The sequence below is a fragment of the Salminus brasiliensis genome, chromosome 21 (genome assembly GCF_030463535.1).
Source record: "Salminus brasiliensis chromosome 21, fSalBra1.hap2, whole genome shotgun sequence".
Classification (NCBI taxonomy): Eukaryota; Metazoa; Chordata; class Actinopteri; order Characiformes; family Bryconidae; genus Salminus; species Salminus brasiliensis.
Genome location: NC_132898.1, coordinates 10,489,752 through 10,516,684, shown reverse-complemented (window position 1 = coordinate 10,516,684; position 26,933 = coordinate 10,489,752). Strand labels below are relative to the sequence as shown.

At 38.1% G+C, this 26,933-nt stretch overlaps 1 protein-coding gene across 3 annotated transcripts in view; it reads left to right on the top strand.

Annotated features, from left to right (window-relative positions):
- The window catches only part of ephb2b (eph receptor B2b), a 173,575-nt gene that overhangs the window by 135,366 nt on the left and 11,276 nt on the right, over window positions 1-26,933 (top strand). Inside the window, exons 7-13 of one of the 3 annotated variants that reach the window (XM_072666148.1) lie at window positions 3,410-3,572; window positions 7,862-7,970; window positions 8,846-8,910; window positions 10,359-10,472; window positions 10,690-10,937; window positions 21,794-22,009; window positions 24,316-24,465. In XM_072666148.1, coding sequence (XP_072522249.1) covers window positions 3,410-3,572; window positions 7,862-7,970; window positions 8,846-8,910; window positions 10,359-10,472; window positions 10,690-10,937; window positions 21,794-22,009; window positions 24,316-24,465 — 1,065 coding nt within the window. Of the gene's footprint in view, window positions 1-3,409; window positions 3,573-7,861; window positions 7,971-8,845; window positions 8,911-10,349; window positions 10,473-10,689; window positions 10,938-18,255; window positions 18,347-18,720; window positions 21,757-21,793; window positions 22,010-24,315; window positions 24,466-26,933 lie in introns of those variants that run through there. The other 2 variants (XM_072666147.1, XM_072666149.1) reach the window with 2 other exon arrangements.

The window sequence follows — 26,933 nt, the reverse complement described above, 5'->3', positions numbered from 1 at the left end:
GGTCAAAAACAATGGAGCGTTGACTGCAATAACAACAGCATTCTCGAAACAAATTCCTCTGTGTATATTTTGAGAAAACACACATTTACAATTGCATACACAGCCTGTCGTTCCTTATCACTCTCGTAAAGACGCTCACGCCAACACAAACACACATATGCTCTCCCGTATGCACTGTTAAACTCAATGTTGAGTTTACTGAAGTGATTCATGCACTGGAATACCGTACATTCTTATAAAATTAATATAAATCTAGGGCTTAATGCACTTCAAGATATGCTAAATGCATAAAACTGATTTACAGTTAATAGGTTATGCGCTGCTTTAACTTGGATGTTAATTGATTTAACTGTGTATCCTTAAGTTATGGATGTAACATATGCAGGTAAATAAGAGGAGTCACAGTAATGTTCCAGAACTTGTTTTGAGTAAACTAAATGATTTAGTTTGAGTAAACTAAATGATTTAGTTTGAGTAAACTAAATGATACGCACACGCACGCACACACGCACACACATACGCACACACAACACATACAGACACACTCTGATAGTTTGACAGGCTTTTTACTGTCTCGCTTTTTGTCTCGCCTTGCTTTTGCTCTTTTACTCTTTTGTACATTTACACGTACACACACACACACACACACACACACACACACACACACACACACACACACACACACACTTAGTCAGTCAGTCTCCTGAGCTCTGCTTTCTTTCCTCAGTATAATTCCTTTCTCAGACACTGCTGTCAAAACAATCAGGCAGACACTGCAGAGCTCATTTCAGAAAGCAGAGAGATAGAACTGATGGGAGCAGCCCCTCCCCATCTCTCTCACACACACACACACACACACACACACACAATCATGCTCCCGAAGAGAGAGACACACACACACACACACACACACACACACAATCATGCTCCCGAAGAGAGCTTCTGTCTCTCATATGCATTAACACACTACCGCTTAAAAGTTTGAAATCACAAACTTTGTTTTTATTATTAAATATACAATAATAACTTTCAGGGTTTTGCATGCGCACTCCAGAGTATACTATTCAGACTATACATGTCTCATACCGGCCTCATAAATACACATATCAGAGAATTTCTACAGATCCCTCCTGTCTTTGTATATTCTGTATTTTGTGTATATACTTTGTGTGTATTTTTTATTTATTTAATATAATTTTATATAACTTTATGTTTAGTATAACAATATGTTTAGTATGTATATAGTTTGTCCTCCTGTAAAGTATCAACCTGAGCCTCACCACAAGCATTTCAATGCATAAGTGTCCTGACATGTTGTGCAAATGAGCATTTTGTACTGCCAATGTTTGCTGCAGTAATAGTTTGTCAGTTTGGCAGTGATTTTCACTAATTTTTCTAGGCAAGTTATTCATGTTGGTTGTATGGCACTTGTGGACAGCAATTTTCTATTAAGAACACATTCTCCTTTGGATTGAGATCTGGACTTTGACAAGCCATCATAGAACATTAACCTTTTTGTTGTTCAACTCATGTGTTGCTTTGGCCTTGGTCTTGGAATCATTGCTGAAAGATGACTTTTCCCCTATATATAGTTTCTTTTAGCAGAATGAATGAGGTTGACTTGCAGTATTTTCCTGTATTTTACATCATCCATCTGTCCTTCAGTTTTAACAAGATGGCCAGCCCCCACTGAGGAAAAACATGTTGCTGCCACCCCCATACTATACTGTTGAGATTGTGATTGCTGAGTAATGGGCAAATTTGGCTGAATCAATCAAAACCTTATCCTTAAATAAATATATATATTATGAAATATTTTATATGTATGTATGTATGTGTGTATATATATATATATATATATATATATATATATATATATATATATATATATAATGAAAATGCATCACAGCTCAAAATATCAGAAGTGGCATGTGTAATACAAACAAATCTGGTGATTTTAACTGGGTCAATGTGGATGTAGACTGATGGTTAATGAAAAAAAATAAGTTAAATAAATGTGTGAAAGTGAATCATTAGGTGAATCAGTTACACTAAAAATAGGTCACTAATATACATGTTGTGGGTTGCAATGACTGATGTTTACAAGAAAGGTCATTGCTATTGTTATTGGTATGTCTGTTGTGTTAGGTAGAAGGTAGAAGTCATATTATGTACTTGGTTTGGCATTTGCTGCACATTAACCATAGTAGAAATACATTTCACGCATTAGACATGGTGACCCAGATGCCATGTGAAGGATTTTGTCATGTCAAACTGAAGAATATGTATCTTCATCACCTTTACACCTGCATGAATGTGATGGGACAATGAATGTGATTTTGAATTTGATTTGATTTAATATGATCAACACTGTTATCTGGGTTGAAATGGTGCCGCCACAGCAACACAGCAGTGAAGTGACATGGCTGAATTTAGAAACGTTGAAGACGACCTGTGCCGCTGCATTCTGGAGAAGTTGCAGGGGCCTGATCGTGCGCAGAGACCAGCCAGAGACCAGCCAGAAGAGAGTTGCAGTAGTCAAGTCTTGAAGTGACGAAACTGAACAAGCACCTGGGCGGCCTCTCTAGAGAGGAAGGGATGAATTCTCCAGATGTTGTACAGGAGGAATCTGCATGACCGAGTTACGTTTGCAACATGGCTTGAGAACGATAACTGATCATCCATGACTACCCCAAAGCTTCGAGCTTCTGTAGAAGGAGTGGCCAGTGAGTTCTTAAAGGAGATGGCAAGAGCGTTTTTAAGCCCAGCAGTTCCCACAGAGGAGAGAGGAGCAAGCCTGTGTCACCGCCCCTGCCAGTCCTTCGTGGAGAGTGGGAAAAGGCAAATGCGGATGAAAGGGCGGCGGGAGTTGCAGAGTTGTCTGGGGTGATCCAGGTCTCAGTCAGAGCCAGGAAGTTTAGAGACCGAGCAGAAGCAAAAGCTGAAATGAAATCTGCCTTCTGCACTGCAGACTGGCAATTCTAGAGTCCCCCAGTCACCATAACCTTGGTATTAAAACAAGGTGGGTAAATGAGGTTACTGGAATTGCAGTGTCTGCTTCTGTGTCTGCACCTTCAGCTGCTGTCAGAAGTGTGGGCAGGAATTGCAAAGCACATCTTCAAGTACAGTACAAAATACGTTTTTGCAGTTGATATTGTAGTGAGGAGTCATAACGTATAACAAACCGCTACAGACGTGCACACAGACGGCTACACACCTGATCTGAGCTGATCTGAAACTACACCTGAATCAGCACCTCAATCATGTTAACCCTAAGACAAGAGTTTTAGCAGAACCTAGTTAAAAGTATATTTTAAAACCAGCCTACTTTACAAGCTAAAGATGAAAGCCAAGTAAAAAAGCAAGCACACTGATGTACATGTTCCACTTATTTCTGTTTGTAACGCAGGATCTGACCGAGTACAACTCCTCTATGGTGAGGAGTCAGACCAATACGGCAGTCATCCGCGGCCTAAAGCCCGGCGGCATCTACGTTTTCCAGGTTCGGGCACGGACTGTGGCAGGATTTGGTCGCTACAGTGGCAAGATGTACTTCCAGACCATGACAGACGGTAAGCAACACATTCCAACAAAGAATTGAAAGAGACAAGATCCACCACTGTGGATGGATTAATTCTCTCATACACATATTGAAGGGAACTGCAGAAAGGATACAATTTTCAGTCTGGACAAAATAGAACATACAAATGGATATTTTGGGGTGATCCAGTGGACCAAGGCCCTGCCCATATGACCCGAGGATCACTGCTGCAAATCTCAAGTCATGCTGCTTGTCATCAGCAGAAAAGCACAAATAGCCTAGCTCTCTTCAGGTGCATAGAAAGGGCTCTCTCTCTCCACATCACTTAAGTGTGATGCTGGCCGGCACAGCTTATCAATTAATCAATCAGTCAAGCCTGAATTGTGTAAAAGGGTGCTGACAATCCAGAGCCGGGACCAGGCCGCAGACAGACAGACTTGACCATCAGCGAGCTGTTTTGAGGCGTCACCCAGGTTTTACCATATTGAGACTGTGTCTGTGTCCCGAATTAAACCCAAACATAGAACATCTAAATCAGCTCGTTTTAATAAATTAATTAGTGTTCAATTCTCGCATTCAAACAATAACAGCACCACCTCAGACCTAAAGTTTGGCCTACTTAATATTAGGTCATTAACCCCACAGGTTATAAATATGTATATAGTCCAAAATTTTAGGCAGAAGAGGTGGAGTATGCATAATCTACCAAAGTACACTAAATATTATAGAAAAATACTATCACCTTCACTTCTTTTGAGATTATCTTCATTAATATATCAAATCTGGTCACAAATAAAAATGCATTCACACTAATTGATATCTGTTGGCCTCCAGATCCCTACTCTGAATTTAGTGATTTTGCCGCAGACTTTGCAGTGTGCAGTGACAAAGCAGGAGACTTTAATATTCATTTTGAAAAAGCAGACAATCCATTAACAAAGGCATTTGCATCGATCTTAGATTCTGTCTGCATCATACAAGACGTAACTAGACCCACACGTTTCTATAATTATACTCTAGATTTAGTCCTGACCCTGAGTATTAGCATTGATCATCTAAATATTCTACCTCAAAGCTCAGTAATATCAGACCATTATCTAATCTCCTATGAGCTACATCCCCCTCCACTGTCTAAAGCGCACAATAACCCCAATGACCACTGTACAATTTACTGAAACCCAGACCTATCGACCTTAGCTTACACTCAGTCAGCCCAAACTGGGCTAGTTAAATTAACAAAAGGTCTAGAAAATACCCTTTAATCAACCTTAGACAAAGTGGCACCGCTTAAAAGTAAAATGACAGGGCAAAAAAGGCTCGCACCGTGTTACAGTGATCAAACTCGTACCTTAAAACAAACAGTGCAGAAACTAAAGCGTAAATGGCGGACGACCAAACTAGAGGTGTTCTACTCTGCGTAGAAAGACAGCCTTAGTCAATATAGAAAGGCACTCATTAAAGCTCGCTCAGTGTTTTTGGCCTCGCTGATCGAGAATAACAAAAACAATCCCAGAGTGCTTTTTAGTGAGATCTCTAAACTTACTAAAAGCCAGGCAGATACTCAACCCCAGATTATAACTTCTTTAACCAGTAATGTTTTGATGAACTATTTTAATGATAAAATAGAAAACATTAGACAAAAAATCCAACCCTCCATATTAAATCAAACGGCCGTCACCTAGTGTAGCTGTTTTAGAATATAACTTGAAGAACAACGGCTGGAAGCCTTCAGCCCACTTCCACAGCCAAAACTAGAAAAAATGATTTCCTCAGCAAATTTTTCCAACCTGTACACTCAACCCAATTCCCTCAAAAATACTAAAAAAAATGCTCCCAATTATAATCAGACCTCTTTTAACAATTGTAAACTCAATCCTTAGTTTAGGGCATGTACCCAAAAACCTAAAGTCATAAAAAGCCTTTAAACCAGTCATAAAACCTTTAATCAAGAAACCAAATCTTGATCCTAGTGTATTGTCTAATTACAGACCCATCTCCAGCTTAACATTTACATCCAAGATATTAGAAAAAGCTATGGCCCAACAACTTCTGGATTCTGGATTCAGACCCAATCATAGCACAGAGACAGCCCTAGTGAAGATTACAAATGATCTCCTTCTTGCCTCTGATCAAGGCTACGTAACTTTATTAGCCCTACTCGACCCTCAGTGATTATGAATTATGGCTTAAGTGTATTTGTATAGTAGAACATATAGATAGCTACAGGCAGACAGACACAGACCTATAGATTGATAGACAAAGTTGTTGTCATTGTACAAGTACATTGAGATTCAGTGGGCTGTTATTTATATAGAATAGTATTAGAATATAGAATAGTATAGTCTTTTATACAGCTTTTGGTGGTGTCATGTCTGTCCTCTTAAAAACATTGAAAGTCCATTGAACTGAACAAGTGGTTCTACACTTGTATTCCCTACAAGTTAAAATGACTCAAAACAGCTTAAGGATATGTTTTACTTGTTCGGTTCCGTCAGTCTGGACGAAAGCAGAAAATGCTGCATTTTAGATCTGGTTGCTTTGACAGACTTAATTGGATTTAACATAGAACTAAAAGATGTAAACATAGTCCCAGCAGATTGGACTAATTAGGACTGATTTTCTTGTGTACATTTCATGACAAAAACTTAAGTAATGTCCTACAAACGTTCTGAACAAACGTTTAAGTGCGGTTTTTATTTTTGCAAGTTTGAGGGCACGCCTTACCATAGCATACTGTGTTATGTGAAGTTCATTTGGAGGAGAGTCTGGCCAGAGACTAGGAGTGTTCTCTTGTTCTAATTTCCTGCACTAACAGAGCAATTGCACCAGGATTTATTTTAATTAAACACAACCTGTCAACACACCCACCTTCTAATTGCTGAAAAGAGTTTGAAAAATGGTGTAACATGAACTTTGACTGTTTTTAATCCATAAACCTAAACAAATATCACAATTGAAATATATGGGCCCACTAGGGGAGCATCTTGGTGAGCATAAAGAGGCTACATTTATAGAAAATTGTGACTGTTGAGTTTTGTTTACCCAGAAAAAGCCCTGTTTACTTAGTCTAATTCGGACGCTTTGAGCGTCTAATGCCAGTTGTGTTCTCGTGCCTGCCTCTGTAGGGTTTTAGGAGATGGTTAGCAGGGCTGTTGTATCTCTGTGGCACTTGCTTAGACTTTAATTAGGATAGAGAGAAAGCAAGAGAGAGACAGAGAGCGAGAGAGACAGAGAGAGACAGAAGAGCGAGCGAGAGAGAGAGTTCTGCACCCTCCCAGCATCCCCAGCTGTCTGTGCCACAAACACATGCAGCCTGACACACGTTCTCCACTGCCTGCCCATATGCTGAGCTACACCCAAGCCCTACCTCCCCACAAGGCATCCTGTCCCAGAATCCCCCACTGTGGCCTGCTGAAGGCTACTGGTCTCTCACCTGTGTAAATCTGCACTGCAGGCTACTTTGTAAGCCGATGAGAGTCTCCACAGAGTCTCAGACGCCGAAGGGTGGATCAGATTTAGACATGAAGCACTTGGGGTTGCTATGGAGCTGTTAGACCGTCTAGAGCCCAGACGGTGTGTATGCCTTAAAAGGGTCCATAGCCTACATTGTTCTCTTGGTTTCGCTGGTGAAACATTCATACAGCTTGTTGAGTGAAACAAAACTTTCCATACAAAAATCAATTTAAAATAATACCAAAATTGCACCCAATGCATTCCGTCAGTCTGTTATTACAAGTAACATATATTACAATTAATAATTAGGATCAGAATCAGGTTAATCAAGCCTTTTTATTTCATCATATTTGAAAGTGTTCTTTGAAAATATAAAACAGCACAGAGCTATGCACATCATTGTCAGAGTCTACAAATGTCTTCTGTCAAAATGTCTTCATTAGTGTAAATACAGAAGGTTTACTTCAAAGTGAAAACGACTGGTAAAAGAATATTAGACAGCTAAAAGCATGTTAGAAAGCCTGACCAGTTCTGGAACAACATTCTTTGAATCGATGAATCCCAGATTAACTAGTATAAAGAAAAATATGGAGATAGAAAGGAAGGGTTTTGATCTGAAACATTACCACATCATCTGCCCAACATGATGGAGGCAGTGTTACATATTCTCATGTATGGCTGCCTGAGGAACTGGGTCACTGGTGTTTACTGATTCTTGGTAAATGCCTTGAATTAAAACCCAGTCACGTTTTGATTGGTTCATTTGAAATCCACTGTGGTGGTGTACAGATGCAAAATAACAAAACAGTTGAAATTGAAAATATTTCTGGATTATATACAAGTGTGGTCATGATTGTGTCTTCACAGAGGAGTACAACACCAGTATACAGGAGAAACTGCCTCTCATCATTGGCTCAGCAGCTGCTGGACTGGTTTTCCTCATCGCCCTTGTGGTCATCATCATTGTGTGTAACCGGTGGGTGTTACTCCAAGCTTTGGTCAGACATGATAAAAGGAGAAGACATTAGAACTTAGGACACTTCATCTCTGATAAGAAACTGGTGAGAATAAAAGTGTAGCTATTTGCTAGCTGTTGCAATAGGCTAAACGCTTCAGCCGTCTGTGGCCAGTTACACTCTAGCTTACATAGTAGAATTAGCAGCGTTCTGCCCCTTCAGCTGTGATGTTGCGTTAGCGACACTTCAAAAAGGTGTTGGCTGGCTTTACTCTGAGGATGCACATTCTAGCCTTCACCTTTTCACTGCTGGTAGATGGCAATAGGTGGCAATTGGAAATTAAGCAGTCAACCAGCTCTTGTTTATTTGTTTTATGTTTTATATAACTGTTATAAGATTTTTATTTCCAGACATTAACAATAGCAGTTTCATGTAAAGTCTGTAGTTGAAATTGGTCATAGATTATACTACATTTGTTTTAACAGAAAAAGCTTCTAAATACTAAGTAGAGCAGCAAATACAGACGCAAAGAATGAATACTCCAGTATTTAGATAATTCAGGCCAACTTGTAGTGTGCACATGGCCCTAGGTCTTTGCTGATATTTCCAGCCATTGCTCTGTAGCTCCTGTGATAATTAGACCACTAGCTAAGCACAATCACAGAGCCTGAAAGTGTTTTCCTGATATTGTTCATTAGTGGACTTACCAGAGCCCCACAGCTTGTAAAGATGGCCTTAATGGCCAGCTCACTGTGCTGTTTCCTTTGCTTTACTGCCACTACAGTTTCTTTCCGTGTGTGTGTGTGTGTGTGTGTGTGTGTGTGTGTGTGTGTGTGTGTGTGTGTGTGTGTGTGTGTGCGCGTGTGTGTGTGTGTGTGTTTGTCTGTCCCAACAGCCGAGGTTTTGAGAGAGCAGATTCAGAGTACACAGACAAGCTGCAGCACTATACCAGTGGCCACAGTGAGTGTTCTTACACTGTTCATCTATATACCCCTTACTCATGTCATGGGCGCAAAACAACCATAGGCAGCAGATGGGTTCCTTATAAAAACAGTAAAAGATTTGCACAAAAATGGATAAAAGGCCTTAAGTTTAATACTGCTGTTGTATATGGCTATGCTACATAAATTACATCCAATTTTATTGGTAACAGTACAGTTTTTAAGATTAATTATACCAATAAAATATAAAATAACAATTGCACAAAAGTACAAAAATATGCCTTGAATTGAATTGTAAATTCTATTTCTAATTCTATTTTTTTAGAACAAATTCAAAGCTTTCTGATGTTCTTCTCTCTAAAGTGACTTTAATTCTTCATCTTTACCCACACAAAGGTGTTAACATCATAAAGAGGTAGTAAAGAGTGAGTAGTCAACATAGTATACACTCACAGGCAGACACTTATGCAGCTGTGTATGTGGCGAATAAACTTAATTAGATTTTGATTTGTATAACAGGAATGAAATCCCCAAAAAGCCAGTATTTAACTAGTTACATCAATTAATTAGCAATGCATTGTGCTACTAGAAAGTTAATACCCTAAAAAACAGAAATACTTAAACAGTATTATAATTATTATTACATTAAAATAGTCTTTCCCCTTCACTTTCTCATGCTGTTCCCAGTGCAGACATTTAGCACAAAGCACAACTGTCCCATTCTCCTTCATGTTTAGCCAGCGCACAATGGCCATTAAAGTGCCCAGGGCCAGATGTGGAGTTGTGTCTGAATAATCTGATTTAAAGTATGGCTCACTGAGCATTTTAAATTCCACCTTAAGCCAATTTACCTGACATCAAGTCTCTGACCATACACTAAACAGCCTTACTGAAGCTTCTGGAAATGCTGATGCACTCCACAACCCACAGCTATAAGCTATTACAAAGTTAAAACCGTTCAGAGCTAAAAGAAAGGCAGATGTTTTTCATAGTTATTCTGCATTTTTTTTACCATTGTTTAACCCCTTAAAAACTTAAATACAGTATGGAGGTCTGTTTCAATTCTATGCTATTACTGAATGATTTATTGTAGTAACTGAAAAATTCAGATTAGTTGCTGAGTAATTTATAGTATATGCTGAATAACTCATAGTAATTACTAAAAATGTAGTTACCGAGTCATTTGTAGTACTTACTGAATAATTCATAGTACTTGCACTGCTCAATAATTCATATTTTTCATCATAGGTACTGAATGCACTAATTATTGAAACAATAATTACCGAATAAGTCTTATTTGCTAGTGATTATTTGTAGTAATTATTCAATAATACATAATAGTATTACTGAATAACTCAGTAGTAGGCTATTACATTAAAGGGGTTAACAAGAAGCTTGACCTGCATTTTTCTGAGTTACATAGTCTTAAATATTATAGCTGCTCTGTTTTTTTCCAAGTGACGCCAGGAATGAAGATCTACATTGATCCGTTCACCTATGAAGACCCCAATGAGGCTGTGAGAGATTTTGCCAAGGAGATTGACATCTCATGTGTAAAAATTGAACAGGTCATTGGAGCAGGTAAATCAGGACTAAGATAGAAGCCTTGTTCTGTGACTGTGTAACGTCCATTTAGTTTCACAGAAAAATTTTTGTAAATCATGGGCAACATGATAGTATTTTATGTTTATAAATCACAGTAAGCGTTTTATGTCATGGGCATAAGACTGTACTTGTGTAACACTGAACAATTCACCCACCCTTGAATAAGAATGAGCTTTCTTTTATCCTTCTTTAGGAGAGTTTGGGGAGGTGTGTAGTGGTAACCTAAAACTCCCTGGGAAGCGGGAAATGTTTGTGGCCATTAAGACTCTGAAAACAGGCTACACAGAGAAGCAAAGGCGGGATTTCCTAAGTGAAGCAAGCATTATGGGTCAGTTTGACCACCCCAATGTCATCCATTTGGAGGGAGTGGTGACCAAAAGCAGTCCTGTCATGATCATCACTGAGTTTATGGAGAATGGCTCACTGGACTCCTTTCTTAGAGTGAGTAAACAACACAATACATACATACAAACATATGTACATGCTCATTGTATAGATTACATAGAGACAATAATAATGACTTTAAGGTGCAGTTAAGAACTGTGTAAGTTTAAGGACATCCAAATATTTCACAGAATTGAAAAGCATATTACCAAAATACCACAATATCTTACCAAATTATCTGTCTTTTATGTTACGTTACTTAATAAAAATTCATAATAGAAATGTTAGTTAGAATAGTGTTCAAATTGTCAGTCACTTTAGTTTTAGGGCCTTTTCTTTTTTTCTAAAACTTTATTTACTGCATAAAACATGCAATTTGCAAATACTCACATATTATTCAGGGCTTGTGCATGTGTTAAAAACCGGTAAAACATTCTAAACCTATTTTGAAAGTGTTATTTTGCCGGACATGGTTAGCGCTGCTTTCCTGTTGTTTCCCTGCCTTTTCTGTTCTGGTAGTGTAAAAAAAACAACACACACACGTGCCACACATGCTTGCATGCACACATACTTTGGAACCTCTGCATATGCTCTTTCTAAGTCCTGATTGGCCTGTTCTACTTTTCTACAACCACCCACAAATAATCTCTTAAACACACACACACCTGACTCCTGAGTCATTTTAAGACTTGGTTGGTGTGGCGCAACAGATAACACCACTACCTGCCACTGAGCTACCACACCATGTGGGAGACTGGGGTTCGATTCCTGGTCTGGGTGACTATGCTGCGCTACACCAATAAGAGTCCTTGGGCAAGACTCCTAACACTACATTGGCCCACCTCTGTAATACGAGTAACCTTGTAAGTCGCTCTGGATAAGAGCGTCAGCTAAATGCCATAAATGTAAATGTAAATGTAAGACTGGAGACTTTTAAGTCAATTTCTTCCCTTTCTCTTTTACGGCTATAGTTATGCCTGTGTAACTGTTTAATGTCTTCTGCAAATAATGGCAATTGGATTAGAAATAGTTTGAGTAAAGCTTCACACACCATGACTGACTCCATTTGTGGCAGGGAGAAAAGTCCCTTTAAAAGAAGTGAAAAATTAGCATTGCAGATAAATCAGGATCTTTTAAATATTTCCAATCATCATAAGTGCACACATATACCCAGTATGTGTGTACCTTAGTATGGTAACAGCTATACACAGACATGTGAGCAAACAAAAAAAAATCCCTTCTTACCACGTGTGTGCATGCATCAACATCATTTCAAATGCTTGCTATTTATTTATCACAGTGTCTATCAGGTAATCCCTTTCTGGGGTTTTTCCCTTAAACCCAATCAGGCCTCTCCAGCAAGCCTCCCCATGGTGCATATCTACACTGTGTATTGATTTGTGATTCTGCTTTAATAAGGCCCACAACACTTCTGCCTTCATCTTCATGTGTCGCCCACTAACAGTTGCTTTGAGACTGAGCTTGCTTTAAATGAAGGCAGTCCAGCTTCTTTTTTAAATCTGTTTATGGTAGTCATGCTCTCATTCGGCGTTGGTCATGCTAGCGCTAATATACTCCACACATTACAGTTCAGAACAGCTTATAGTTATATTAATAAACATAAATGCTCTGTATACTTAATTTACATCATAGCATACATTAATCAGAAACATAAAAAGGGGTGCCATTTTAATCTCATGCATAATTAAGTCAAAGTATATGATTTCAAAGTATATGTGGCCTTGTTCTAGCATCTGTGTGCGCAAACGTATTCAGATGCTTAGCTGAAAGGGAACATCTCTCAAATTCCAGAGTAGGGCTAGAAATTAGAAGAGGAGGTCGCTGTTAGGAAGCCTCATGGCTGGGTTCAACAGGTAAATAGTGCAAAATAACGTCCAGTGATTATCATACTGTTTTGAATTTCAACAATGCTAATAACCATGTGCAATTAGCATCTTATTAAAAAAATATGATGGAAGTAAATAGTCTACTGCCTGCACTCTCCCTGCAGATCTGTTAACAGTAGTCGAACAGTTATGCCAATGCTAATTTTAAATGTATTTAACCTGTAGTTGATTATTTTAGGTGTTCTCTACAGATATAAGGGGTTCATTAAGACGTTTGTAAGTATAATAACTCTGCAGTAACCAATCTGCAATAATCATGGAATACATTGATCAGAAAGGTGGTAGCGTGACAGCCATTTTAGTCTCATGTATAATTCATTCTTAATTAACTGGGAGTATATGGTTTCAAAGTATGTATGCTTTGGGCTAACTCAATCAGATTTATCTGAATGGCGAAATCTCTGAAATCCCAGAGAAATAAATCAATGATGGAAGTCAGAGGAAGATGCCGCTGTCAGAAAGTATGGCCAGCTGACCAATGTTAAAACACAGTCATAATCATACCATTTAAAATTATATTAATTCCAATAATCTCCCTGCGTGACATGCTTGCATAGTTCAAATCTGAACAATAAACAAGAATGATGGTGGAGATTATTGCGTGTTTATTTAATCTGTAGTAGGTTTTTTATGTTATGATATAAAAAAAATATTTTTAGTTATAGGTAATAATTATTATTGATTACATTGATCAAAAACATGGGGGTGTTGCAAACCTCTTTAATCTCATGCATAATTCATGCATATGAAACGAGAACTAGAAACTGGAATTGTATATGGTTTTAAACTATATATGGCTAGGTGTCCTACCCTCTATGTCTGCTAACTCAAAGGAAACATCCCTTAACTCCCAGGGAAAGTGAAATTAGAAACAAAAGCTACTGTCAGAAAGCAGCATGATAAGGAAGTTTTATACTGCAGTGTTTATGATCAGCATTCTTTACTTTCTACTGTAGTGTCTTGTGGTCAGGGAAGTTGCAAATCAGGCAGCAATGCTCACTACTCTCTCTAGAACATTATGATGATGGAAGAAGGAAGTTGAGCACTTCTATTAAGCAGTACAGGGGAAATACCTGATAATTAGGACAAGGGGTGGTTTTCCTTGTTGTCACACAATTCTGTGCTTCAAAACCTAGTGTGGAAGTCGTTCAGTGCACCTGGAGGGAGGCATCATAATCTCAAGCAGGTGTCTTGTAGTTGGCCTGGATGTCCTGCCACATATGCCGTGTGTATGCATTGACTTAAATGTTGTCATATGTATTTTTTTTTGCATAGACATTCTTTGCCTATCTAATGGCATGGGAAAGCTTGACCGTTGCTGTTCTCAGGTCTGTCATCACCTGAACAGGCCTAATAATGGGTTCTCAGCAGCATGCACACAATATAGCAATAAGTGTATAAAATTAATAACGATGAACATTTAAAAAAAAAAATACAGTGGAACTTCATAAACTACTGCTACTATCTCACAGCAAAGCACACAACAGGACAATACACATAGTTAATCTAAACAGATAATTTAATATCTGGTGATAATTCCATCTAATATCAGAAAAGAGGTTCCAAGTGCTGCCTTGGTATAATCTGAAATTAAATTACATTTCTAACCATTGGGAGGGCTGCTGCATTGTTGTTTGAACTTGGGTTGGTAAGTAGTTGGGAGAAATTAAGCAGAAATACTTTTAAGCAGAAATACTTTTAAGCAGAAATACTTTTCTGTGTCCAGAAAAAAAACTAAAATATCTTTACCCAGAGCAGTGTGACCTGTACTTAGATGAAGAACAGTTATCTGTAGTGTTTGAGAGTGTCACAGTTCTCTTACTGCCTGACTGACAAGTGCGGTTCAGATCTTCAGATGGGAATTAGCAATCAACTTAAACTGTGTTGGGAGTTTGGACAAGCATAATTCATGCAAAACAAACTGGAAGTATATGGTTTCAAAGTTGTATATGCTTAGCTCGTTCACTAACATCTGTCTGCGCTAACTCGTTGAGATGTTTAGCTGAAAGGGAACATCCCTCAAATCCCAGCGAAGTGAAGCAGGGTTGGAAATTAAAGGAGAGTCTGTCAGGAAGCAAAGTGGCCAACTCTGGCAGATATCAGTTTGATTTGAATGTGCTGCAGGAAAGAAGTAAGTGTCCAGAAACCTTCATCACTGCTAATTGGCCTTTTTGAGCATTTGAAGTTAGCGGGGGGAAAAGCATGACACAGATTTATGCAAGTTGTGGACATCTGATCTTTGTGGGAGGAAAAGTGATTTATTTTTCTCATTAGTATAGCTTTGTCTCTGATCTATCATGAGTGAAAACTTATTTTGTCTATGACACATAGCTTTAGGGGTGTCAGGAAATGTAATTATCATGAACAACAAACCACCAGCATTATTGGCTGTAAATGAGGCAAATTAAGCAGCCTACCTTTTACGAAACTGTTTGGATTGACTTAAACCAATTTAACGTAGTGGAGGGTCATACTGATAAGATTTCAAAGAATTGTACTAAAGCCTACATTAGTTAATGCCGACATAAAGCTGATGGGCTGCTACTCTGCTGCTATTCTGAGCTAAATTGTAGAACCTGGTTATAGATTTGATTATTGTGTTCTGTTTTCTTCTTTTTAAAAGGACACCACATGGAATATTGAACAGTACTGAAAATGCTAAGCAGAGAGACAAAACTGATTTACAAAAAAGAAAAATGTACAATTTATGGGGCAGTGGTAGCTCAGCGGTTAGAGCTCCAGGCTATTGATGACAGGGTTGTGGGTTCGATACCCGGGCTCGGCAAGCTGCCACTGTTGAGCCCTTGAGCCTTGAACAAAGCCCTTCACCCTCTCTGCTCCCCGGGCGCCGCAGCAATGGCTGCCCACCGCTCCAGGCACATGTGCTCACTGTCCACTGTGTGTGTTTCACTGGTGTGTATGTGTGTGTTCACTGCACAGATAGGATAAATGCGAAAGCCAAATTCCATCTGTGCCCGTTACAAATGGTCAATGTGGTTGTTTAATGTTAATGATTATTTTGTATTCATGTATTTCTGTTCATGTATTTTGATCTAGCTTTCACATATATGTAGGAACTAATCATATTTTATCAATTTAATTTAAGTAACATTCATGAAAATTAAGTGTGGTACCGACAGTGTTTTTTTACATCTATTTTGGACTTTTTTGGAAGAATATAGTCTGTGACTTTTATTTAATTGTAGTTTGGGGATTTTTGGGAATTTGGTATGTTTTTTAGCTGCCTTTTTAAAAATTTCATTTACCTTTCTTTTACTGTTTATTTTTATTCACTGCTTAACTATTGTTTTATTCTTTATATTTCCACTCATTTATTTATTTCTTTGTCATTTGTCTTATCATTTGTGCTATTTTTATGATTTGCTCGATTTTCCTATTTTGCGAATAGTTCACTGTGTGGACTATACAATAGTCCTGTGTGTTACCTGTTCAGCATAGTTACCTGCAGCTGAATGGTATTGCACATATTTCTCTAAAGGAGGTTCACCAAAGTTTTACTATTAGCATTACTATTACTACTAGCTGTATTCTTCGATTCCACATAGTGGCACAGTGTGATTTGCGCCCACAGAGATACAGGGCTTCGGCCATGTTTGTTTTAGACAAAGATACTTAAAATGGTGGTGGAGTAATGAGGTGTTGAGGTGATGGTGTGGAGGCTTACAGGAGATTAGTATAAAGGAAAAGAAACCACTGAAACGCAGTACTGTGGCCTGTAACTTTCTAACAATTTTTCTTGTATTATTGTATTATTGCTAAAATAATAAATTCATTATATTCTACACAGCTGTGCATATTAAGTAAAGATAATTTTACATTAATCTATCAAGAACATAGGATTTTAATTAATAGTGTTAGGGAGGAATCAAGACTGTGGTCTCTCAGTAGACAGCGTATCAGAAATGTTTACCGATGTGAGAAAGAAACGCAGGTAAATACAGTGTTGCTGTGTTTTGATACAACATTCACACAGATAGAGTACACACATTTGCATTTCAATACAGAGTATCATACAGGTCTGGCTCTGAAAGGTGTGTGTGCATGTTTTGTGCGATTACACCATAAGGTTGTTGTGCAATTCCGACACCTCAGCCAACGCTTTCAAAACAAGCATTGTGGTGCATGACATTCGCTGACAGCATTGTAGCTTAAATGCGACAGTCTGACAGGTTTACAGTGGAACGCAATTGTAGACATGGGGCAGAGGCTGTCTCCATCGAGGAAAACTGTCTAACATTTCTCTTTCTTCGCTTACCAAGGAAAGATTAGAAAAAGCTATTTTAGAAACACTAAAAGACAGAAAGAGAGCAGTCTGTCAAAAATTATAACCAGGATGAGTAATGAAATATGAAATTCAAAAGTGAACCTGACTTTTAGGCAGATTTAAGAAAGTGTCAGCCTCCTTCTCAGGTGACAGATGCTGAATCCACACCAAGATACGGCTGCTGATAAGTGTCTGAATCAATTATTGCAGTATACTCAAGGAAGGAATGTTTACCTTGCACCGGCTGTGGATCCAAATTACTTTGGGCTTTGAGTCCCTTCAATTTAGCTATAGGCAAACATTGCAGGGAGATTAGAGCACCAACTCATGTTTGTGAGGGATTTGAGCCTCATTAATAATTCATGGAGCTTAATTGCCAAGATGAGTATGAGGAGAAGTTAGGAGATGGCAAGGACGTGAGGAGGATGTCAGGTTGCTTAATGGGGGCGAAAGGTTTGTATAAGATGGCGTATAATGGGAAAAGGTTTAGCACGACACATCTCAAGATGACAGGCACATCAGGTAAACAGTACACAGTGGAAAATCTTTTTTTTTTAATTTTTTTTATAAATACCTAAATACCTTTCTCCTTGATTTAGTCTTGTTCAGTTCTACCTGCTGATTAGGAACACAGTGCTACCAAACTTGTCACGTGAACCACCATCATTGTTAAACCTTTGCTAATGCTACATCATTGGTCAACTCAACACATTGGAAAGAAAAAACTGCTAGTTCTGCTAAAAGACATCTACAATAGCCAGCATTATGCTGAGTAATGGGGCAGGGCTATTTAAGCCACCCAGAAAGAGAGCGACCAATGATTCTCCCCTGGACTCCTAGCTTGACTTAAACTGCATTGTAAAAGGCAATCGAATCATGATCGCCTTTTAATCTAAAAAGTTGTTTAATTTGCAAGAAAGTGTCACTAACGAACATAATTTTTCATTCATCTCAACTCTCTAATCTTTTAGCTCTAAAACAGCAACATATACTGATTAGTTAGTTGGCCAATATCATATGTCATAAATGCATTGAATGATCTTCAAACGTTTTAATGCATTAGGTCTGTATTAGTATTAGAGTAAAATGTAAAATGAGATTAAAGTTCCATGTAGAACATCCATTACTGTATACCAAAAGGATTGTAGGCACCTGCTCATGCAGCATTTCTTCTAAAATCAAGGGGCCTCTACTCATCTGGGAAGACTTTACACTGGATGTTGGAACATAGCTGTGAGAATTTGGCTTCATTCAGCTTCAAGAGCAATTGTGAGGTCAGTTACTAATGTTGGTTTGTTAGTTATGGCACTCATCCCAAAGGTTTTGCATGAAGCTCCATCACTTCACAGGTCACAGTTCCAGAATGTACTGTTCTATTGCCATTGTGGACAATACAAGCAATGTTTGGACTGAAAGCCTTAATTAGCAAAAGGTAAAGCTATATATACAAATAAGAAGAGGTGTCCAAATACATTTGTTTATATAGCATATGTGATATCGCTCCATTTTGCTATACAACACTGCATGGTAGTTGTTGACTAGTTTGCCATAGTCTTTTAGGCAGCCTAAAGGCGTACAAAGGATGGACTCTTCAGCATCTTACAGTGTCCGTCGTCCCACTTGACACGTGTGTATCTGTCTACACCAGGCCGACTGCTATGGTCTCCTGTGGCCAGTACTTGAAGGGCGGCGGTGCTTTATGGCAGTGGCTGTGGTGGGCCTACAGATGGAAGCAGCTGGAACCACAGCTGGGGCAAAGCAGCAGGAGCTTCGCTTATGGAGAGCAGCTGCAGGATTTAGCAAGGCTCAGCATTGGACAGCCAGTGTCTGCTTTAAAATCTGAGCATAAAATCTAGACCGCTTTCTGTCTGTTTTCTACCTCCAAATCTGACCAAACACAGGCATGATAAAAGGAAAAAGTGAATCAAACAATTAATTAAAATATGACTATAATGTCCAATATAGAATGCAGCTTTGTATTCAGTAATTTATATTAATGAGTAAGATTTCACACATTTTCTGCGAAAGTTTGTAGTTAACAGGAGCCCATTATTGCCAATCATAATGTGTGCAACTGTATGTGTATATGTATATACAGCAAACATGGTGCAGCCAGTCAGGTTTACCAGAGTTTTTAGGTCTGTTTTACAGTAACACCTTAAGCAAATGACATATTAACAAATGTTGCTACCTAGTAAAAAAAATTTATAATTCACTGAACATTATGAACTTAAACCAGAAAAATAAATATCTTATATTTACAGTTTTTAATCACATATGGAAGGCAAAGTGTAAATAACTTTGGACTGTGTAAATTAGCTTTAGACTGAATGGGTTGATATACAATGTGTATATAGTGATTCCACAAAAATCTGTTTTTTACATATATTACATATATATCTCATTATTTACATATATCTGCCTCTTCAGCCTATAGCAGTGTAGCCCCACATAGTCATTTATTAGTCATAAATGCACAATATTATTATGAATCGGACAGCTATCTTTGGCAGCATTTTGTATGCCTTCTAGCTGCATAACATAACTTGAACTTACATCCAACCACATATATATTAATCAAATCAAATTTTTTTGTAAAGCCCTTTTACAACTGTTGTTGTCACAAAGCAGCTTTACACAATCAGTAATTAGTAAAAGACAGAAATCAATAACATAAAAAGACATGAAAAATATAAGAGCCCCAATGTGCAAGCCAACGGCAACATTAGCAAAGAAAAACTCTGGCTAGAGGAAAAAACCTTGTGAGGAACTAAGACTCACAAGGTCCATCCTCCTCTGGTCAGAACTATTTATAGATGATTGACAAAAAGTCACCAAACCACCTATACTGTTGTACTACTCAGGTGTGCAACATATTCATAATCATAATATAATAATCATTGTGTAGTATAACTTAATATAGTCATGGCAGTGATGGTAAGAGTAATGAGAGTAATGATGGTTAATAGTGGTAATATTAATAGTGGCAGATAGTTAAGAGTCCATTTAGGTTTTAACATGGACATTAGGCAGATAGCAGTGGTAGGAGGGTGTGCCGCTGGTCTGGCATGGGTGGTGGAGAGGCGGTGCGTGCCTGCTGGTCGGACTGGTAGGTGGCAGCTGGTCTGACGCAGGTAGAGGGGACTTCAGTAGGTTGGGCTGGATGAGTGGGTGACCATTTACCCTGAGTGATCGGCTGCAAGCAGTGAGATGCTCCAGCATCTTAGTATACTACAATTCCCTGTGTCCATGAAACCCTGGACTTACAACCTTTATCTAAGGGGAAACATTAAATACCAAAAGCTAAACTAAACAGATGAGTTGTCAGCCTAGATTTAAAGATTGAGACTATGTCTCAGTCCCAAACTACTAAGAAGCCAGCACCCTGAGATCTAAGTATTCTTGATGGTTCATAATATGTAATAAGATCTTGCAGGCACTCAGGAGCGAGGCCATGTAGGGCTTTGTATGTTAATAGAAAAATGTTGCAGTCAATATGGAATTTAACTGGGAGCCAGTGCAGTGCTCATAGAACTGGACTGATATGGTTAAATTTTCTAGTTTTAGTAAGGACTAAAACTGCAGCATTTTGAACTAGTTGAAGTTTATTAAGGTTACTGCTGGAACAACCTGACAAAAGTGCATTACATTAATCTAGCCTTAATAAATGCATGGACTAGCTTTTCTGTATCCTGTAGAGATAAGGAATTTCTTGGTTTGTCAATGTTCCTAAGATGTAGAAAGACTGTCCTACTAATATTAGCTCAATGTATGTTGTCAATATATGTCAAATGATGGATATAAATCGAATATGACACCAAGATTTTTAGCTGCTGGACCAGAAATAATGGAAAATTCAGCCAAGTCTAACATTTAGTCTGATAGTAACAAAACCAATGAACTGTTAAGAAGAAGGATGTGACATCCAGAGTCGTATATCCTTTACACAGTCCTTAATTTCTTTAATCTAGGTTTATCGTCAGGTTTGGCTGATATATAGAACTGTGTGTCATCTGCATAACAATGGAAATTAACTTCATGTCTGTTTATAACTGCGCCCAGTTGTAACATGTGTAATATAAATAATAGCGGTCCTAAAATAGAGCCTTGCGGAACTCCATATATTCCTTTTGTATAATTTGAAGATAAATCTTTTACCTTTATGAACTGATAGCGTCCAGTTAGATAGATTTGAACTATGATAGGGCTGTTCCTGTGATTTCAACCATGGTCTCTTTCTAAGAGAATAGTGTGATCTATAGTTTCAAATGCTACACTGAGATCGAGTAGGGATAATAAAGATACGTAGCCTTGGTCAGAGGTAAGAAGGGCTGTCTCAGTGCTATGATGGGTCTATGATGGTCTGAATCCAGATCGGAATTTCTCATTTCATTCTTACTCAGGTTTATAGGTTTATATTTTTTGGGCCACAGCTTTTTCTAATATCTTGGATGTAATATTGGATATAATATATTGAATATATTATCTTGGATATTACAGTTTGTGTTTCATCAAATCACTTGTTTACACATTTAGCTATCTACAGGAAATCTGTAAAGGTGTTAAGTGTACTTTCCAAATAAATTGAGACCTTTTGTGTGGCTTTAAAATTAAAAGGGAAAATGATTAAAAACCTTAAAGCCACTAAAAAGCTTTAAAGTAGCTATATCTGAACTATCTAAACTAACCAGCTTAACATGAAGATTGCGTTTATGTTACAGCAAAATGATGGGCAGTTTACAGTGATTCAGCTGGTGGGTATGCTGCGTGGGATTGCCTCGGGAATGAAGTACCTTGCTGACATGAATTACGTCCATCGTGACCTTGCAGCCCGGAACATTCTGGTCAACAGTAACCTGGTGTGTAAGGTGTCAGACTTTGGACTCTCGCGTTTCCTGGAAGACGACACGTCCGACCCCACCTATACCAGTGCCCTGGTAAGAGGATTTAAAATGTGTGTGTGTGTGTGTGTGTGTGTGTGTGTGTGTGTGTGTATATGTATATATATATATATATATATATATATATATATATATATATATATATATATACACACACAAACACACACAGCAGGAGAAATAAGTATTGAACACATCACCAATTTAATATAAGTAAATATATTTCTATAGGTGCTATTGATATATAATTCTCATCAGATGTCGTTATGTGTAATAATGAGAAATGACACAGGGAAAAAGTATTGAACACTTACTTACTGAAATTTATTTAATACCTTGTACTAAATAAACGCATTTGTTGGTGATAACAGCTTCAAGATGCGTCCTGTATAGAGAAACTAGTCACATGCATTGCTCAGATGGGATTTTGAACCATTCTTCCAAACACTCATGTGAATCACACTCATCAAATCTATCTTTATACAATTGTACCTGCTGATTTGAGGTCTTTCTGTAGATCGCCACAGGTGGTCCTTGGCTCTTGGACAACTATTCTGAATTTTTTTTCGCTCCTCTGTCTGAAATCTAGCAGGGAGTGCCTGGTCATGGCCAGTTTATGGTGAAATGATGTTTTTTCCACTTCTGGATTATGGCTTTAACAGTGCTCACTGGAACTGTCAGAATAGTTTGTGGAGGTCTTAAGAAAGCTCACTGGTTATACCCATCATCATCTTGTGTGGCATCTTGGTAATGAGACACCTTTTTCTAGGCCATCAGTTGAAGCAGCTGATGTCTATTTACACTAAATGACAGGATTGCTTTCTAATTACTGCTAGATTTTAGCTGGTGTCATGACTTTCCATGGCTTTTTGCAACTCTCTTTCTTCATGTGTTCAATACTTTTTCTCATTTATCATTATTACATAACTTCATTTATGGACAACTATGGTTTTATAATACACACACACACACACACACACATATATATGTATGTGTGTGTGTGTGTGTGTGTGTGTTCAAATGCCAGGTTTTTGTGATGTAAAAAAATGACTTTTTCCACCTTTAATGTGACCTATAACCAATGCAATTGAAAAACAGACAGAAATCTTTCAGGGAGGTGAAATAAAAATAAACAACTGAGATAATGTGGCATAAGTGTGCACACCCTTTTATAACTGGGGGTGTGGTTGTGTTCAGATTTAACCAATTACATTCAAACCAATGTTCAATTGGAGTCAGCACACACCTGTCACCAATTAAAGTGCCTCTGATCAACCCCAAATAAAGTTCAGCTGTTCTGGTAGGCTTGTCCTGACATTTTTGTAGCCACATCTTCCGGCACAAGCCATGGTCCACAAAGAGCTGCCAGCGCATCAGAGGGATCCCATTAGTCAAAGATATCAGTCAGGTAAAGGCTACAAAAGAATTTCCAAGCCATTAAATATACCATGGAACACAGAGAAGACTGTCATCATCAAGTGGAGAAAACATGGCACGACAGTGACGTTACCAAGAACAGGATGTATACAGAATTTCTGGCAAGTACTGGCTTTGCAGTACATGTGACAACAATCTCCCGTCTTCTTCATATGTCTGGGCTGTGGGGTAGGGTGGAAAGACGGAAGCCTTATCTTTCAAAGAAAAACATCCCAGCCCGGCTTAATTTTGCAAAAAGAATCTCCCAAACGCATGTGGGAAAATGTGTTATGGTCTGATGAAACCAAGGTTGAACTTTTTGGACATAATTCCAAAAGGTATATTTGGCGCAAAAACAACACTGCTTATCACCAAAAGAACACCATACCTACAGTGAAGCAAGGTGGTGGCAGCATCATTCTTTGGGGCTATTTTTCTTCAGCTGGAACTTGGAGCGGTTTTGCAAAGAAGAGTGGGCAAATATTGCCACATCAAGATGTGCCATGCTGATAGGCTCCTACCCAAAAAGTGCTGTAGTAAAAGCCAAAGGTGCTGCAACAAAGTATTAGTTTAAGGGTATGCATATTTATGCAACCAGTTTTTATTTTATATTTTTCCGCTGTAAAGGTTTTTGTTTGTTTTTCAATTGCATTGTACAGGTTATAGGTCACAATAAAGGTGGAAAAAGTTGTGAAATTATTTGTCTTGCTGTCATTTTTTTACATCACAAAAAACTGGCATTTGAACAGGGGTGTGTAGACTTTTTATATCCACTGAGTATATATATATATATATATATATATATATATATATATATATATATATATATATATATAAATAATTAGTTCTATACAGTATAGCTTAACACTATTCAAGCTATTAGTTTCTTCTTTTTGAACCTTCCTTTTGAACCTGATTCTGGGTTATAGGGAGGGAAGATCCCTATCCGATGGACAGCTCCAGAGGCCATACAGTACAGGAAGTTCACCTCTGCCAGCGATGTGTGGAGCTACGGCATTGTCATGTGGGAGGTGATGTCCTATGGAGAGAGGCCGTACTGGGACATGACCAATCAAGATGTATGTACCTTGTGTTTTTAAATATGTTATCACATTATCAAAGTTACACCTTTAAAAAGCAATGAACTGATGTCTGAGACCTCCCATGTCTTTTTTGTAATACTATAATCTGTAATCATTTGGTAATAATAATTTATTAAGGATACTATATATATATTTTTAAGACCATAAGATATATATTTTTAAAGCTATTTATGGAAAAGGAAAAAAACAACTTGTATTGACCATATTTCTACAAGCTATTTAATTTGGCCAATAATTTGTGGACACCGGCACCGAAAATTTCCCCTAAACTCATGGGTAATAAAAAGGTTGTTTTCTCCCTCTACCTTTTTGGGAGGGCTTTACATTAGATGTTCTGGAACAGTGCTATGATGATTTGATTGCAATTTTATGAAATTGTTTTGTTTTTTTTCTTCTTCTTGTTTCAAGATAAATAATTTGCATATAAAATCACAGTATGTTTATGTGACTTGAACTGGTTAACACTCCAAGACTTATTACACATTAACCAGTAAATACAGGGACTTCTGTACAACTGGTGGGACTATTCTTCGGTAATCGATGTTTGTAATAACACTTTGTAACACCCTTTTTTTCTTAAGAGATTAACTTGCATAGGCTTAAAATGCAGTGTTGGTTCAGCGTGTTCTGCTGTTTAGTTGCTCATGCCAGAGACAGTTGGTAATTCTATCAGTAGGATGCTCCGGCTGTGAGTGAGTTAGGGATGAGGGCAACTCTGTGGTTTGAATCAAATGGGAAGGTAAACAGCAGAAGCAGTGCATCATAAATCTGCCCACAGAACACTCCACACCCTGTGAGTTGAGCTTCAGAGCCCAATCTCCCCAAAGAGACTGTATCAGTCTCCACATGAACTGGATACATTAAGCACCTTTTCAGAGTCTTTCTTTGTGATCACTGTGGTCTGCTTGTGGACGAGATGTGGGTAGACATTTGGTATGGCTCAAAGGACACTCTGACTTATGAAATTATTTTTTTTGCAGATGCTGTCTTTTAGATTTGTGCCTAAAAGACTTAAAAAAAAAAAAAAACTCTTGAGGGGCATCGGATCCTTATAGCCATGTTCCAACATCTAGTGTAAAGACTTCTCAGAAGAGTAGATACTGTTGCTGCAGCAAAGGGGGAAAAACTACCTATTAATCCCTTTCATTTCAGAAGAAACATTACAAAGGAAGGTGTCTGTGCATTTTTTTTTCCCCCCAAAATTTGAATAGGCAATTTTCTACTGTTAATTTTGGAAGTGAATGAAACACAAGAACTCAGGTTTAATTTAAACTCCCCATGCAGTTCGTTGTGAGTAAGAAAGTTATTTCACATTCGAGGCACAGCACTGCTCTAACTGTGCCTGCCCTTGACTGCAGCTTCCATTTTGCAGCATCCCTCTGGGTGGTTGAGGCGAAAGCAAATTATGGGTCCAGATAATGAAAATAGTTTCAAATTGAAAGAGTTAGGGCTAATGCAGAGCGCAGATCTCAGTTATCTTATTATCAGCTCCAGATAGCGTTCTCTAGCCCCTTTTGGGCCGTGGGTGCAAGGCAGCTGGATGAGATTAATCTAGCTTTGAATGGAGCTACGTAATGTCCTCTATAATGAGCTGGAGAGCGGCGGGTCTCACTGGGGTCCTTTAACCTTCTCATCTGCGTGCTTTTTCTGTGGCTGTGCACAGTAGTAGGAGACACACACTATGCTACTATTAGCGTCTTTTAAAAATAGCAGCTTACAAAACCTTTTGCACAAGACCCATTCAGAAACTTTGTCTTTGTCGCCTTTAATTCTAGAAACAGACTGTGTGCATATGGATCTTTGTTAAATGGAATAGTATGTGGGACAGGAGCTTTCTCTGATTGCTTCTGTCCCACATACTATGATTCACGTCCCTATGGAAATGTTGATTATTCATTTGTTTCACCAGTGTAACGGGATTATCATTGCCATTCATTTGTCAGTCATTCATTCACATTAGGTACACATCCATCGAAAAAAGGATTTCATGAATTATTACTGAATGATTTTCTCTTCAACTTATATACTGTTTATGAACTGATTGCAAAAATCTACATTGTAAATCATTTCTGAGGAATAATAAATTGTCACATGACAAAGTTTGCTTACAGACTGCTTGCAACAAATACAAACAGCATTGCAGGTGGGAATGCTGTCACTATTACAGAGAGATTGAATAACTGAATACTGTTAAAGTAAATAAAATAAAAGTACATTTCCAGTCAGTGAAATAAGAGATGAAAACAGTTTTTGCAGGAAATTATGTCATTATGTAAAGCACTTTTATGGCATAATGTCAGTTTGATCGAAAAAGGCTACTGGGCTACAACCAACAAACTTTTATTTATGCATTTTCGTTTTAGTGTTGGCACAAAAAGAAAATTGACCACTGAAAGGTGGTCTGATTGGTGCTGCAACAGGCAAGCTCTACCCTAAGAAGCCAT